Here is a 16,587-nt window from a genome sequence, read left to right on the forward strand (position 1 = left end):
ACACCCCTGTGGCAGCACAGTAGATGCAAGCAGGAGTGACGCCACCACTCTTCTCTGCAGCTTAGTTACCATCTAGGCATTTCTGTTATGCAGATCGCTGATGCCTGAATTGGCAGCACCTCCTCTCCTCTTAGTGCTGTGGTCTTGTCATCGATGGACATGGCCTGATGTCTCCCTATGGGACTCAAAGCTGGGACCTCCTAGCTCAAGCACAAGGCTATTTTGTGGTTCCCCCCTGACACCTCATCTTTCAATATCAGCAGAGAGGCCCAGAACCCAAGAGGAAAAGGATTGAGAGTGAAAAACACAACTGAAAGCTGCACGCTCTCAGCTAAAGCTGTCACACGTGAGAAAGGGAGACAGTCTGAGGACCCAGTCATTAGACAAGAGAGAGGAATTACAGCATAACCCAGGGGGTTCAGCAAAAAAAGGGCTCAGTCCAATGATCCCCTGGGCTGAGCTGATGCTGGGCTCTCACCTTGGCTTTGGATGTATTGAGCTTGCAACCAGATCTCTTCCAAATACTCCTTTATCCTCCAGCTGAAGGGCATCTTATTGCCATCAGACACATTCATGTTATTCAGCACCAGGATGGTCTCAGTCTGGCTGCTGAGCAGGGCAGGTGGAAAATAGAAGACAGGGGAGTCAGTGCTACCATGCTGGAGACCCAGTCAAGTCCAATTAAGCAGGGTCTGAGCAGGGCAGAAAAGTCGTGGGCAGGAGGGGCAGAATTGCAGGGCCACTCTGCGACTGGCAGGATGGGCTGTGCTGAGCAGTGCCGACCAGCCCGGTCCATCCAGGGTCCTAGCAGGAGGATTTTACCTTTACCTGGGAAGCACGAGGGAGTGGGACAAGCAGGGGGAGGAGGGAGCCATCCTGGAGCTCAGCACGCAACACGTGGAAACCCTGCCAGTTGATCCAAGCTGCTCAGCCATCTCCGTTCAGCCTTTACGCCACGCAGACCGCTCTTCCGGGCAGGTTGAAGGCTATGAACTTGATCCATCTACCCCCAGCCCTGCCTCCCCCACTGCCTCTTGCCCCAGCTCACCTGCGGCTGCCAACATTGTGGGGCACGTCCAGAAGTTTCAGGTTGTTGAAGATGAACATCCACAGTTCTTTCATGCAGTCCCCTGTGTCTGGCTTGACCAGTAACTCCAGGTTACTATCCCGGTCTATGACAGACACCATGCGAGCCAGCAGCGGGATCACTGCATTCTGGACCCGCTTCCACAAGGTCTGTCTGTAGGGGATAGAAAAGGCAGGATAGACCCCCAAAGCCAAGAGCGACAACAGCTGATGCCATGAACAGGTGGCTCTTAAAAGGCTGCTAACAAAAAATCCACTACGTTATATTTGTAAGGCACAGAGCGAGTCCCAGTCCTGCATTTCTGCATGGGCTGATGTGCGTGCCTTTCATTCCGTCACTTCCATTAAGTAAAAAGCTCCGCTTTCCCATCCAGCTGCAAGCCCTGCTCCCTCCAATGCAGGGAGAGGACACCTGCATGCGCAGAATTAGGGTTACCAGCACAGACTGTTGCAACCCAGAGCCCACTCAGACATGCAAAACTGCAGATGCAGCTTTAGGACTTCCAGCTGTCCAGACTTCTTTTTCTTTTTTTCTTTTTTTTTTAATTATTAAGGCTGCTGGTTTGAGTCATGGTCTGTACCTGAAAGTCCCTGCCTCCTGGAGGGCGTTGAGGTTGGAAGCCTCCCGGAGCACCCAGTCTCCCACGTGGAAGGAATTCTCTTCTTGCTTCTTCAAAAGGCTGAAGAGACGGTTTTTGGATATCCTCAGGAAGGAGGCTGGAAAGCAGCAGAGCAGACGTTTTCCATTGCCCCAGCACAAATACCAAAAGCTGAAGCAACTTGCAGAGGTGCTTAAATTGCTCTGGTCCTAACCCCAACAACGAGGTGAGCCGCTGGACAGAGCCTCTCCAGAGACTGCTGCCCAGAGTCTAAGACAACTGGCAAGGTGCCTGCTGCTAAGCACAGAGCTGATAGACCCATTCGCACTTGCGCCTGGTCTCTTGAATGATGCTCACTTCACTGGAGTTTGCCTAGAGGTGACCTAAGGATCTGATGTCCCTCCTGGCCAAATGACCCGGAGGAAATGGGCACTGCTCCTCCTAAACCAAGCAATGCAGAAGATTCTGCTCCCATTTATTGGCTCATCTCTGTCCCAACCTCAGACTCTAGGCCCGTTTCTAAATTCGTCTCTGCATCTTCCGAGAGAATCCAGTCCCTAGGACGTGAATACCCTTTTGCAGAGGTGGTCGCAGGAGCTCAGCCCCCTCAACAAGCCTGGCACCCGGAGGCAACTTAGAAAAGACGCCCAGGAACACGCACCTTTCAAGTTGTCCTCACTCGACAGAAGGCCGAGAAGAATCGCAACCCTCCTCGTGCTCCGACTGGAGCCCTCGTTGTCGTCCCTCAACATGCCCACTGCGGGTTGCACGCAGCTCCTCAAAAGGCTGGTCGTGCCCAGGACTTCGGCCTGTCGGTGAACGGAAGTGAGATGCCCTGGCATCACCACTGGGCTGTGTGTTCTCTCCCCTATGTTGCAAATCTCTCCTCGCTACCTTGCCGCAGAAAGCAGTTTCCCTTTGTCCCACTAAGCAAAGAGCTAAATTGGGAACTCACGCTGTACTCCTCTGCTTCCGAGGCAGCCATCTCCACCTCCATCCGCTCCTCCTGCTGCTCTTCCCCCTCCACTATCATAGCTGCAGCCACAATACAGAGCATCGGATTAGAAACATAACTCACTGCTGGAGCAACCGGACAAGGGAGGACTTGCATGCCAGGGACCCCATGCCAGAGCACTGGATCCTCCATCAGAGCCACATGTCACCTGCGTAAGTGCTACAGGCCCTAACCACAGCTCCAGATACTAAACAGACTGACTCTCATGGAGGAGACTCATTTCAGAGTTGGGGGTTAAGAATAGCCTCATCTCCACAGCTGGACTCGGAGTGGGGATGCAGTGAGAAGAACGAAAACACAGGGAGAGCTGCAAAGTATGATTACTTTCTGTGTATTTAAGTTGAACTAAAGCGCCCGCCCGCCATGCCCTCTGGAACAGCTTACATTCAGACTCGTCTGTGTCCTCACGGAAGAGCTGGCTGATGGTGAAGTTCCTCAGGGCAGTCACGTCGGAGACCATGTCCTTAGATCTGCGGAGGTCGTCAATGTGCACGGACTGCCACAGCCCTAGCAACAGGGAACAAGGCATTTCTGGTCCGCGAGCTTCCAAGATCTCCTGGCCCCGCCCAAGCAACAAACAGGGGTGGGCTCCAGGGTCCAGCAGTTCTCACTTTCAACCAGAGTCTGCTTCTTAGGCCCTGGACAGACCAAATATTAAATGCACACCAGCCTAAGCAGCGTTATACCTATGTAAAGAAGTAGTGGGAAGACAGCAGTGTAACCGTGCCCAATCCAGTACAAAACTACCCCTGACAGTACTGGGGTAAAACTTGACAAGTTGTAAAGTGCAGAGTGTCAATCCCATCACAACAGCTTGCTAAAGGCAAATGGGCCATTACCTGCCCTCCCAGCTTAGAGACAAGGTACTTTAGAAGCAGCCTCCCAGGTGAGCTACCCCGGCATCGCTTCACGGCTGTCTGCTCTGGATTTTGATGCAATATACAGTTGTCTACAAAACCGATGCAAATTGCACTGGTGACACATTTTTGTGTCTGGGGACTTCGTCTCTGGCATCAGTGAGCAGAGATCCCTGCCGCCGGTTACAGAGATGCTGCAGCTTGCTCTAGCTGGGGTAACTCAAGGCTGTCTTCGACTGGAAGGGCAGGCATAAAGTGGGTTGCCTGAGGAAGTAATTAAAGCTAGAGATTGCCTCAAGACTCAGCAGGGATGCTGAAAGCAGAGTCTTAGCAGCGATTCACAAGAGAGCCAGGGGCCGTACTCTCACCCTGAGCCGCGTCAGAGAGCCTGTTCCTCTCTGTCCAAACTGAAAGTGCATCTGTCATTCAGAGCAGAGCCAGGCAGTGCTCACAGGACAGACAAATGGGACCCAGGGGCTGGGGTTCCCTGCAGGCTGGTGCTCTCGGGGATGCTGCACAGGTGCCAGTGTTAAAGCGCAAAGAAACGCATGGGCCACAGCTCACAGCATTTCCCAGAATCATAGAAAATGGGGGTTGAAGGAGGTCACATCTTGTCCAACTCCCTGCTCCAAGAAGGACCGGCCACAACTACATCATCCCAGCCAAAGCTTTATCCAGCCAGGCCTTAAGCATCAAGGATGGAGGCTCCACCACTTCTCTGGGGAGCCTGTTCCAGTGCTTCACCCGCGCCCGCGCCCCCCCACCCCGGAGAAAGGTTTCCCTAATATCCAACCTAAATCTCCCTTGCTGCAACTTGAGACCATTGCTCAAGGATCCCACCTCAAATTCCCAAGCCCACAGAAAGCTGAGCATGCCCGAACCCACCTCCGTGGAAGCCCACGTAGGATCCTCCCCCTTCCACGCGGGACAGCTTCGTGATGAAGTAGACGAAGACTGAGACGTCTCCCAGCTCCACCTTGTTGATCTCGTTGACGGCCGAGTACCTGCAAGGGAAGGGAAACCACCTGGAAGCACGTTCGGTGCAGCGCCGCCCTCCTCAGCACCCGCCCAGGCTTCAGGGCACGCATTCCCTCCTGCCCCAGGGCCGTTCAAAGATCAGTTCCCCCCTCGCTCCTCACTCTGCTAGGACAAGACGAACACCGGTGGTGGTTCCCGCATGCCATCCTGACCCTCCCGCCAGCACCCTTTCCACTGTCTCAGCATCCCCCGGTGCTGTCAGCTGCAAGTTTTAGCTCAAACAATATTTAGCAAGTAACCCAGCTCTGTATCAGGTTCTGCTTGGTTTTGCTTTAAGGCTGCCCGAAGCATGGTTGGTGCTTCTAAAAGACCAATTCTACTAAGTCTCTGAACCTCAGAAAAGTAACTTACTTAGCCGAGGCGATGAGCTGGGCACTTTGAGAACCATCTTCAAAGTCTGTCTGAATAATCAGGATTTTATTCCCAGATATAACATCAAGGAAACTCCTGTGGGGGGGAACATGGGGAAAAGGGGGAGCAAACAAAGTGTAAGGGCTGTGCAGAAGTTGTTTCATGTGAGATTTGGCTGTGTGTGCAAAGAGAACGATACCCTGAAAGGTCAACCCAGTTTAAAAATTCCCCTGTCCCTCTGGCCATGCTCAAAACCCTCATGTCCTCTGTCCTCCCCCCTCCCCCCCTTTTGTCTGGCATTTGCTAACCTAGGTGCTGTCATTCCAGCACTCAGCCCAGACTCCAAGCTGCACAGGGCGGACTCACCGAATCTCTTTGAGGAAGGAGTGCTCGGTGTCGAACCGCTGCAGAGACAGGAGGGCCAGGCTCTGCACCTCGCCCTGCACCTCTGCCCTCAAGCTCTCCAACTCGGTGGCCGTCAGGAGCCGCGAGAAAGTGGTGACCTTGAAGGGAAAAGCACCGAGGGATTTCTTAGCTCAGACGCGAGTGTGGATGGCAGCACCAGGCTGACGGCACCCGCCTGTGTAGGCTTGCAACGAGGCACTGCAGCCTCATTTGTTGGGTGCTCTCTGGGTCTCAACTGCAGCATGCTTCCCCTACCCTCGTACGTGCCAATCCTATGGACAGGGACAAGTTTTCTTTGGTTTAAAACAGGTGTTTGGAGTTTAGTGCCCCATGTACCACCTGGGGCATTAAACCTACCAGCCAGAGATAGATGCAACCAATGGTTATGGGAGCCCCCACCAATAGAGCCATGGCAAGAAGATCAACCACCCTACCAGCCCCAGGGGAGGGAAGTGGAGAGATCCCCGTCCCTGGGGCTACCCAAGCTCTATTTTTCCCACACTGGCATAGTATTTTCCTGGCTGAGTGAGTAGAGAAAGGGCTGTTTTGACAGGGAGCAAAAAGCAATGATTGCCTGCCTTTCAGTGATGCTCAGAGACCTGGGCACTCACCGCCCACAGCGCATCTGCTGAAAACACCCTGCACCCCTACAAGTCTTCCCCGGGCTCGGAGTGAGTGAGAAGGCCCAGCTCATGCCTACACAAGTCCCCGAGGGATGCACATGCTGTCCTGGTGCATGTCTTTTCTGTGCATGAAAGGATTGCTCCAGAGAGGATGCCTAAAGTTGTGGGGGGCGGGGAGGGGAGGGGCTCACCTCGGTAAAGACCATGTGACCTTGGGTCTGTGCCTGGATGTGAGCACAGACAAAATCTGTAAGAGATGTGTGCTGCTGCTGCTTAAAGTACAGCTTGGCCAGGTGCTCGGCCATGAAGGAATCAAGCCGCGCGCTGCCCAGGCGAACCACCGAGTCCGGCGTGGCACAGTTCAGTAGCACCAGCTGGGCCTCTTCTTTCACCTCCAGCATCAGCTCCTCGGGAGAGCATGACTGCTTCAGCCTCTCCGTCACCTGCAGGACGACCGAGGCGCAGGTATCGGAGTGGTACCCCACAAAAACGTCGGAGGGGCTGTACTTCTGCTGGCCCAGGAGCTGCTTCTCCGTGTCAACCGCCGTGAAATCATTCACCCATCTCTTCAGGTCTTCCACAACATCCCTCTGCCACCTGTCCAGGACGGTGTTGATATCCAGGTAGTGTTTCTCCAGCCTGTTGATCAGCGGGATGGGGAAGCGTTTGTACACCACATCCTTCTCCTCGATGACGATCAGACGGAAATCAGGGTGCACTCTGCATTTCACCCGGTGGGTGCCTAAACCCAAGTCAACATACTTCTGGCTCCCCAGGTGCACGTAATACTGGTTCAGGGCATCGTAGAGGCTTTCATAGAGATTCTGCAAGTTGAGGAGGACGACCATCTGCCCCGTTTCCATGCAGATCTTCACGCGGTTGATGTTGCGGCAGATCTGGGTGTATTCCTGGTCCTTGGGGAAGCTGGAGCCAAAGATAATCTCTGGTTGCTGCCTCTTTGTGAAAAACACCTGCTGGAGGATCTGCAGAGCCGCGTAGTTCTCCGTTAGCACCAGCAGGTACCTGCACTCGTCGTCCTTACCGTCGCTGTATATGTTCTGCTGGACGAGCTCAATGGTGCTGACGTCATGAGCACGTATTTCTTCTTTGTCCGGTAACATGCAGGTAAACGTGTCCAAGGCGTTGATGTCATCTTTGCCACTGAAGTTACGGAGAACAGCCTGTGCAATGTCGCGAGGCGTGGGCTCTTTCTGTGAGAACTTAGCAAGAGCAAAGACCATTTTGATAAGGCTGTAGTAATCGCGCAGCCCAAAAAAGTCCCTGCCTTGGCCCTCGCAAATCCTGTTGTATGCGTCCGCAAACAGGGGAAAGTATTGCTCAATTTTCTGAGTGACCGGGTCCGAAGAACAAATCCCCTTTGCGCTCTCAATGAGCTCTTTGGTATCGGGATCACCGCGGGAAACAAAGATGCCCCGATTCATTTTGGCTGGATCCAGGGCCCAGTTGGAGATGCCGATAAAACCAACTTTCTTGTGTGGAAGCGGATCGTCGTCGATGCAGCCGTCTTCCAGGAGTGGGTGTAGGGTCTTCAGGGGCATTTTAGGAGAGTCTTCGGCCAGCCCAATCTCATCCAGCACCACCACGGAGACGTATTCGTCCAGATTCTTCCCATCCTGGAAGCGAGCGCAGTGCTTGAAGGTCCCGATGATCCCCTCGGGCGTCGAGTGAGGGCTGCACTGGAAGGACACCAAGTGGATCTGTTTCAGCTCCTTGTAGAGATCAACGTAAGCGGCCTGGCCTTGCATGACATCCGCCACGATGGTTTTGGCGAGGGATTTGGAGCTTCCAGGCTTGCCAACGAGGAAGAGGGGGATTTTCAGCTCAATGCAGATGACCATCATAAAGACATTTTCCTTCAAGGCCGCGTTTTTGGCAATGGTCTTCCTCAGCTGCACACCACGCAGAAAGACGTCCTGCATCAGGCAGATCTCATACAAAATCCCTTTCTGGTTGTTGTAAGGCTTTGGAAGGGCCTTGGAAATCCTGTTTCTGTACAACTTCTTCTTCTCCAAGGACGCATGATAGCAGACCCCAGTTGCCAGTACCAAAGCCCAGAGGGCTTTGTTCCTTTTTACAGGTATTTTCTCAGGCCTCTTCGCGGGGAGCTCCTCCAGGTTTTTCAGCAGGAGATCGCTGTGGTTGTAAAACCACTTGAACACTTCCACGCAGCGCTCTACATCCCGGAGGCTAACGAAGCTGCACTCGTCAGCCCTCTCCCTCATGTAGCTTTGTGAGATGTAGAGCACCTCCGTGATGACCTTCAGTTCATCTTCTGTTGCTGGGACCAAGTCGGTGAGTCTCTGAACAATCTGCTGGATGTACATTTTCTCCGTCAAGTTGTTCAGCTGCCCAAAATCCCACACCAGAGGGATCATGCTGGGGGGGAGAGCGTGTACGCGGTACACGAGCTGCCTCAGCGGGATGGAGCCGAGCTTCTCTCTGGTCTCATCTGCTTTGACGCGGTAGCCAAGACCCGCTGACTCCAAGCGTTGAATCATCTCCTCTTTGTGCTTACGGTAAGGGTTGCAGGCGGCGATGATCTTCAGGCCCGAGTAGGGGTCCAGAGGCTTCCCTTCTACCGTACGGTCGCACAGCACCTCCTTGATGCTGCTAATGGCTTCGGTTGTGTTGGCTTCATCGAAGAACAGGATCGTGTCCAGCCCATAGTCCTCCTTATTGGTCTTGGCGATAGCCTCCGCTTCCCTGACCTTAGCATAAATTGTCTCTGCGCTGGTGCCTCCGTGGACTTTCACCAGCTTCATGTTCTCTGCGTTGGAGCCGTTGGAGCCAATCCTGCGCAGCTCACACAGGAACTTGATAAGCCTGGTTTTCCCACAGCCTGTTTCTCCCATGATAATAACTGGGATGCCACATCTGAACCGCATCTCAATGGCCAGGATTTTGAGCACGTTGTCCATCGTGAGCTCATACGTTTCATCGGGGTCCATGGGCCACTCGATTCCCAAAACCATGCACAGCTTCCCTAGCTTCTCGTGTCTGGGCAACCGGTCAAAGTCCGTGTTGAAAGGAACCCGCTGAAGCGACAGCCCCTTGTACAGCTGGGAGGTCATGACGTTGCTTTTGAGGATATTCCCATTCAAAGGACTGATGGCATCAATGGTACCAGTAGCGTTGGCCTTGAGATGGAAGCCAATGAAAGTCATGGACACGTGGTCTTCGTTGAAGAATAAGTACGGATGGGGCTCCGATTCCCACTTCTTCCGAATGCGGAAAGGAAAGAGATCTGCTTCCGTGACGCCCTCCAAGTCAAAGGTGGATCGCCCTGAGCTCTGATCGGAGATGTTCAGAGAGGGGGTGGCAAAATCCCGGGCCATTAGGATCATGAAGGTTACCACAAAGTGTTTGAAACCCTGCAGAGTGTCCTGGACAAATTCAGGGTTACAAAAGACCGAAGCTTCACAGTCTTGCAACTGGACGTTCAGGAACCAAACAAAGTTCCTCAGCTCCGACCACGAGGGGTCCATCACGCCGCAATGCATGAGGAACCGCTGCAGGCACTCCGCGGGACTCCCCTCGACAGAGCCCCTGTCATAGCTGAACCGATCGAGGTTGTCCCCAGAGTCAAATCGTGTCAGGTACTGGAAAGGTCTCTGGAAGGCCTCACTGCAGAACTCCTCTGGATCCATTCCTGGCTCCGTGGCATCCCGGGATAGGCCTCCCTGCGTCTCCATTTCCAGCACTTCTTTAGGAGACTTGCATGTGATCTTAGGGAAGACCTCCAGGAAACTGTACTTCAATCCCTGCAGAGGACAAGAATAAGCCATAGTCAAGGTGCAGCATTATTTTTATTTTTTTACAGGATTCCTTCCCCATCCTCCCATGGGGCAGCTGCAGCATTTGCGTGATGCTGTGGGGGGGCAACTTGCTGCAGGTTTCCACAACCAGGCGTCTTAGAGGCATGGGAGAAGGGGAAACAAGCAGAACAAACAAGTCCCTGCAATAGTCATCATCTCTGTCTACAGATTCTCCTCCTTGCAAGCTTGCTACCCGCTTTTTGTATCCTCCCGGACTGTTCAGGACCTTCCCCTGGAAAGATCCATTTCTCTCACTCCAACCTTGCCCTGCTTTATTTTATTGTTTTTTACATCCAAAAGCAAAGTCAGCCAGTTTCTGCACCTCCCCCCAAATGTATGCATTTTTATCTCATCATGTAAATATTAGAGCAGAGCCAGTACAGCCAGCACCAAGCGGCACTGACTGACAACTGAGTCAAGGAGATCCTGGGAGCAGTTGCAGTTGTGATATAAAAATGATGATGCCTCTAGCACTGCTCATTGGAGATGCACAAGGGATTGTCCTAAATTCAAATACAAAGTCTCCCTGGTCTAGTACTGGATAGCATGCTCTATTTGCTCGCAAAACATGCCCTCTGAATCACACACACCTTGAATAAAGAGGAAAAATAGATCTTTCCTTGACAGCATCTGCCAGGGATGAAAGTCAGAGTCCACACACGTTGAGCTTTACTGTCTCTTCCCCCTGGCAGAAACTGCTCTTACCATATTTCCTCATTATAAACTTGCACCCTAATTTCCAGCAGCTGAATTTGGGGTTATAAAAAAAGGTACGTGCTGCATGAGAGAAGATATGGTATACCCCTATGAACTCCATCAGTGTATCCAAGTATCCATACCCACACACAGACAAGCAAAAGTAGGCAGAAATGGTGTAGCCAGAAACACGTACCAGCCTCGTGGGTTTCTCTGGCGCTGGATCCGTTTCAAGGATCTCAATGACATACAAGTGACACTGCTGCCGTAGCCACATGTTCCCATCAGCGTCCGTCAGGTACCGCAGAACTAGCAGCTTGAAGAGGAACTCTGGGATCCCGCCTCGTACCTAAGCAAGTACAGAGTCAAATTAGAAAGGGGCATCGAGGGCACATATGTTCCCGTCTTATGTTTTATGCTTAAGGATCCTTTGGTTAGAAGAACAACACCTCCTGGCAGGGTTTAGAAGACAGGAAATCTGTGAAGGACAACCATCCTCTCCATGAAAGGGAGCGGCTGTGACGTACTCACCGAAGAGGTGATGTCAATATGGAATATCATGGGCTTTTGCTGGTACTGCCATCTCAGGAAAGGTAGGAGAGATCTCAGCACTTTGCTTTCGTCCACCTGGGGTTCAATCAGCCTGATCGTTTCTAGATGTACAGTCATGTCATACCACTCTGCCAGTTTCTCGTGCAGCCTTTTCACATAGAGAGATTTTCCTGCAATGAGAAAGAAAACCCTGCAGGTTAGCTATAAGAACCACAAAAAAAAAGAGGGAGGACTGTTTAGATATCCTGGTTCTCCTGATGGGCCAGGTCCCCTCCCTTTTAATTCATGCATATCCCAAAGGAAAAGCCTGGGAGGCACGAGGCCGGGTCACACAGTGGCTGCACAAGCCTGAATTACTTGTAATCCCTGGGGAGAAAAGCCGGGCTCCTAGCACCAGGTGGGGGTAGGGGGAAGCAGGGGCGAGACGGGAGAGAGCAGTGACCAGAATCAGAAGCAGACATGAGACGAAGCGAAGAGCCCAGTGCAGCATCAAGGACACATGCACGGCACTTTCCTGCCTGCACTTCAGCCTTGGTGCTTTCATGCCCGAACAGACCCACTGTGACACCCAGCATCTTACCCACGCCGGCTCTCTTGGAGGACACGATCCCAACACACATGTTGTCCTTGAACACGGAGGCTGCCGACCTGGTAGGCTGGGCGACTGCGAAGTGGCTCCTCAGATACTTCTGGATGTCCTTCAGCTCCTCCTGGGGGGTGGCATGCACCTTGTACTGGCTGAAGGCAGAAGGGATGTAGCAGTGCTCCCTCTCGCAGTCGCACAGGATGACGAGGCAGTAGCTGTCCAGGTGGGACTGCTTGAGCAGGCACCGGAACAGCTCCTCCGCTCTGCACCCGACATCGTAGCTCAGCTCGTCGGCGTACAGCATGGCGTAGATCTTCTCCCCGTGGTCGCCGGGCGTGAGGCACCGGCGCAGGAAGAGCCCCACCTGCTCCAGGCTGGTCTCAGGTGTGCATAGGAGCACTTCGTCGAAGGTGGGCAGGGGCTGGTCTCGGCTACTCACGTAGATGGCCAGTGCCGAAGCCAGCACCTCGGCCCTAGGGCAAGTGATGAGGTTGGGCCTGCCAGCCTGCAGGCACTGAGGGAGAGCTCGCCGAACATGCTGCTTCTCTTGACGGGCCAGATTGCCAAGGCAGCTGCCCAGAGCATCCATGTCCAAGCAGTCTGGCAAGAAAGCACGCATGTCTTCCATGTAGGACCCCCAGACATGCTTCAGTTGGACAGGCAGGTCCTCCGTGGCCAACAATGCTGGCAAGTCCGGGAGGCTCCTCTGTGTGTGGCTGGATACCACCCGTCTGCAAGCCACGTCCACATCCCTCTTGGTGCAGTTTTGCTTCACAAATGAAAGCATCATCAAGGCTCTCTCGCTGGGCTGCCCTTTTGTGATTTCCCTGCACAAGTAAACCAGCTGCTCTGCCATGTAGTAGTTCAGGTAGAAATACAGGGAACGCTTTTCGGAGACAAAGTCCTTCCACCACACCAGGAAGCTCTCCATCGTCCTGCACAGCTGCGGGAGCAGCGCTGTCACCTCTCCCCTCCCTACAAGCTTAGGGATGGCTTTCAAATGGAAATCCATGCTTGTGCACGTCTTGCTCCTGGGTGAGCAATACACGTGGGCAACCCAGGATCGGAAGAGCATGTTCCCTGCCGCGTACAGGTCTATAAAGGACTGCGCCAGTCTCTGGACACTGGAAAACACCTGTGGGGGAGAGTACACAGAGCAGCCATTGTCAGAACCGTGCAGGGTCATCAACACCCAGCTACCTGGTCCCCGAGCATCTAAAAAGAACTCTGATGCTTGTGCACGAGCTGAACTGGACTGAAACTGGGCAAGTGGAAAGTCCGAACAGGGCTCACAGCTGCTCTTCAGGGACTCTCTGGGTGCCTGTGGTCCCAGACAGAGGCTGGCTGTTCTGCCAAGAGTCGACAAACAGGTCAGGTGCGATGTGGCTGGGCAGGTGGGAATGAAAAGGCCAGGTGGCTTCACACAGGCCCAGGCAGGGCTACCTCCAGCTAGGGAACAGAGGGTGGCAAAATCTTTCATAGCCCTTCGTCAGTCCCAAAACCAGACAGTCCCCCTCCTCTCCACTATTTAAAGCGTAAGCAACTGTTTAAAAACAGCTGCTGAATGGCTTGAGCCTAGCCCCGCCACCAGCCAGGAACTCCTCTCCAGAGACCAGGAAACACCTCGCATGCGCAAAGGCAGCAGTGGGAACCTGACCTCCGAAAACTTGTCCACCTCCATGCTCTGGTCTCCCTTGCCCGACATCAGCATCAGCTTGTTCAGCAGTTCTCGCAGGTCCTCCAAGGAGTATTCCCGTATCTCGTTGCTGTCCCCGTGGCTTGCCGAGAGCCTCAGGAGCAGCACCGTGTCCAGAGACACCTGTCAGGGAACAGCAAATCCCCATGAGCACAGGGAGACTTGATTTCCATGCTCATTTCTTTACACCGTGCATGTGAATGCTTGCAGTAGCTCTCCTCTCTGCTGGCTGTAACTAGGGGCCAGTAGGACAGCCAGGGTCAGCAATTACCCAAAGTCGGTGCCAGGCCCCCAAAGGCTCTGGGCAAGGTGGTGGAAGAGCAACACGTATACCGGGATTCATCTAGAGGCTGAATGGTGCCTCAAAATAGTCTTCCCACCCTCAGATCTTCCCAAAGCCAGTCCTGGAAATGGTTTGTGCACCAGAGACAGGATAAAACCATGCTCAGCGTCATCCCCAAAACCCTGACTCCTTGCCCAAAGCAAGGAGAGAGCGTTTGCTTAGGGACAAAGCAGCCAGACAGGTGAGATGGACAGAGAGGTGGATGGACAGGGCAAGTAGAGGTCTCACCTTCTGGCCCTCCAGCGGGGCTCTGATGATGTACACCCCGTGGTTGTTGATGTTGGTGGCTAGCGACAGAGAGGACAACTCCACAGACCCGTGGCTCTCTTTCACGGTCTTCAGCCACTCCAAGTGCCGAGCAGAATCACGCTGCAGGGAGAAGGGGAAGGCGCAGTCCAAGTTACTGCCAGGAAACACTTCTCCTTATGTCCAGGGATTCAGGCAGCCAGATCACTCTAAACACTGGCAGAGCCCAGAGCACCCTGGATGCCAGAGCTGTGTGGGGTCACTGAGGGGCACAGACCAAGCGCCCTGGCTTCTGGGAGGAAGGATCAGGAGGAACAGGACAGGGAGGAAAGGTGGGGCATGGTACTCTGCATTAAGGAGGAATACCCATCCTCATCAATTAACAAAGAATCAGAGGAGGGGCACTCTGAAATGCTTTGGGTTAGAGTACGAGGCAGTCGAGGGGAAAGAGACCTAACATTGGGGGTCTACTGCAGACCCCCCAACCAAAGGGAAGAGCTCGACCAGGAATTCTTAGGTTAGCTCATGGAGGTAGTGAAGTCTAAGCATGTGGTAGTCATGGGGGACCTGAACTTCCTGGACATCTGCTGGGAAGAGCAGTCAGCCAGGTCTGAGTCCCTAGCCAGAATGCAGGACCTCCATCGAACCCAGGAGTGCACCGCCCCACTAGGGGGGACGCCTTGTTGGACCTGGTGCTGGCCACGGGTGACGACCTGGTGTGGGGGCTCGACCACCTGGGTGACAGCGATAATCGCCTGCTGGGATTCGCCATCCAGTGCAAGGTGGCAAAGGCCGGCAGCAAGGCAGCAGCCCTAGATTTCAGGAGGGTAAACTTCAACGAGCTAAGGAGGATAGTTGGGGAAGCGCTGAGGTCCCGGGGGGGAGGGGAGCCGGGTGTCCAAGGAGAGTGGTCGCTCCTTAAGGAGACGATCCTCCAAGCCCAAAGGGAGGTAATCCCAAAGAGGATCAAAGGGAGCAGGAGGGCACACAGCCCCCGTGGCTCACCAAAAGCATCCGGGAATGTCTCCTAGCTAAAAGGGAGGCGCACACCCAATGAAAAAGAGGGGACATCACCAGGGAGGACTACACTGCGGTTGCTTGGGGCTGCAGGGGGGGTCAGGAAGGCCAAGGTGGAGATGGGACTGGGACTAGCACCTGTTCAAATTTGCTGATGACACTAAGATGTGGGGGGATGTGGGCACGCTAGAAGGGAGCAATAGGCTACAATCGGACCTAGACAGGTTACAAGAGTGGGCGGATGAGAATAGGATGGGATTCAACACTGACAAGTGCAAGGTGCTGCACCTGGGGAGGAAGAACCGGCACCATACCTACAGGCTGGGGAACTCCCTTCTCATCAGGGCAGAGGCAGAAAAGGATCTGGGGGTCATCATTGACTCCAAGATGAACGTGGGCCGGCAGTGTGGGGACGCGGTCAGGAAGGCCGACCGCACCTTGTCCTGCATCCACAGATGCATCTCGAGCAGGCCCAGGGAGGTGATCCTCCCCCTCTGTGCGGCACTGGTCAGGCCGCAGCGGGAGGACTGCGTCTGGTTCTGGGCGCCGCGCTTCAGGAGGGATGTGGACAGCATGGAGAGGGTCCGGAGGAGAGACACTTGCGTGGTCAGGGGGCAGCAGGGCAGGCCCTACGAGGAGAGGCGACGGGACCTGAACCTGTTCAGCCTCCAAGAGAGAAGGCTGAGGGGGGATCTTGTGGCCTGTTATAAACTAGTCAGGGGGGCTCAGCAGGCATTGGGGGAGTCACTGTTCCCCCGAGCACCGCCAGGAGTGACCAGGAATAACGGTCACAAGCTGGCAGAGGGCAGGTTTAGGTTAGACATCGGGAGGCGACTTCATGGTTAGGGCGGCTAGGGTCTGGGACCAGCTTCCAAGAGAAGTGGTGCTGGCCCCTACCCTGGGGGGCTTTAAGAGGAGGTTAGATGAGCACCTTGCTGGGGTCGTTTGACTCCAGTACTCGTTCCTGCCATGGCAGGGGGTCTGCTCAGGTCCCTTCTGACCCTAGAAACTATGAAACTATGATCCTGGTTGCAGGCTCATGCTGAAGGCTGTGCTCAGCTGACCCACACACAACTGGGTCCCTGGTATATCATGGGAACGTGAGCTGCATTGCTGCCACACATTCTTGGCCATGGAAGTGGGTGCACCTAGTCACACCAGCCAGGCTGTGGCAGAAAGCCACCTTGGTTTCTCCCCAATATCTCTGTCCTGTGACAATGTGATTAGAGGGGCCAGCACAGAGGATTCACACCTCAGCCTGTCTCTTTAGGTAACTTGAGCTGGCTGCATTCGTGAGGGAGGGGGGAAACCTGCTCCCTCTGCCCACGGGACTGGCATCAGCCACCCGGGTGAGGGGCATCTACCTGGGGAGCTGGCATCTGCCCGGTAACAGGTGATGTATTTCAAATTGGTTGGCCAACAGCCAACTGGGGCTGACCTCCACTGGCCCAAGTGAATGAGGTCACAGGGGCTATATAGGTCGGCGGGGGAGGGAGGCTCGCTCTCTTTGGCCATGAGGTGAAGCAGCAGCCATGCAGGGGACACAGAGGAGCACGACCATCTAAAGTTGCCTCTCTCACCCCAAACTCACAAGCTAGAAACCACCTGCTTACAGAGGGGAATTGCACCAGCCTCTGGAAG

At 54.1% G+C, this 16,587-nt stretch overlaps 1 protein-coding gene across 4 annotated transcripts in view; it reads right to left on the reverse strand.

The window, feature by feature from the left end:
* Positions 1-16,587, reverse strand: part of RNF213 (ring finger protein 213) — a 69,987-nt gene that overhangs the window by 26,447 nt on the left and 26,953 nt on the right. For 3 of the 4 annotated variants that reach the window (XM_090059589.1, XM_090059588.1, XM_090059590.1), the window contains 15 exons: positions 13,912-14,052; positions 13,302-13,463; positions 11,639-12,779; positions 11,038-11,228; positions 10,703-10,855; positions 6,166-9,756; positions 5,313-5,449; positions 4,947-5,042; positions 4,443-4,561; positions 3,085-3,207; positions 2,641-2,720; positions 2,347-2,494; positions 1,668-1,803; positions 1,049-1,240; positions 479-609 (listed from right to left, as the gene is read on the reverse strand). In XM_090059589.1, the coding sequence (XP_089915715.1) occupies positions 479-609; positions 1,049-1,240; positions 1,668-1,803; positions 2,347-2,494; positions 2,641-2,720; positions 3,085-3,207; positions 4,443-4,561; positions 4,947-5,042; positions 5,313-5,449; positions 6,166-9,756; positions 10,703-10,855; positions 11,038-11,228; positions 11,639-12,779; positions 13,302-13,463; positions 13,912-14,052 (6,541 nt within the window). The remainder of the gene's footprint in view (positions 1-478; positions 610-1,048; positions 1,241-1,667; positions 1,804-2,346; positions 2,495-2,640; positions 2,721-3,084; positions 3,208-4,442; positions 4,562-4,946; positions 5,043-5,312; positions 5,450-6,165; positions 9,757-10,702; positions 10,856-11,037; positions 11,229-11,638; positions 12,780-13,301; positions 13,464-13,911; positions 14,053-16,587) is intronic. The other variant, XM_090059587.1, reaches the window with a different exon arrangement.

Source organism: Crocodylus siamensis, chromosome 8, assembly GCF_052110815.1.
Source record: "Crocodylus siamensis isolate JL-2025a chromosome 8, ASM5211081v1, whole genome shotgun sequence".
Classification (NCBI taxonomy): domain Eukaryota; kingdom Metazoa; phylum Chordata; order Crocodylia; family Crocodylidae; genus Crocodylus; species Crocodylus siamensis.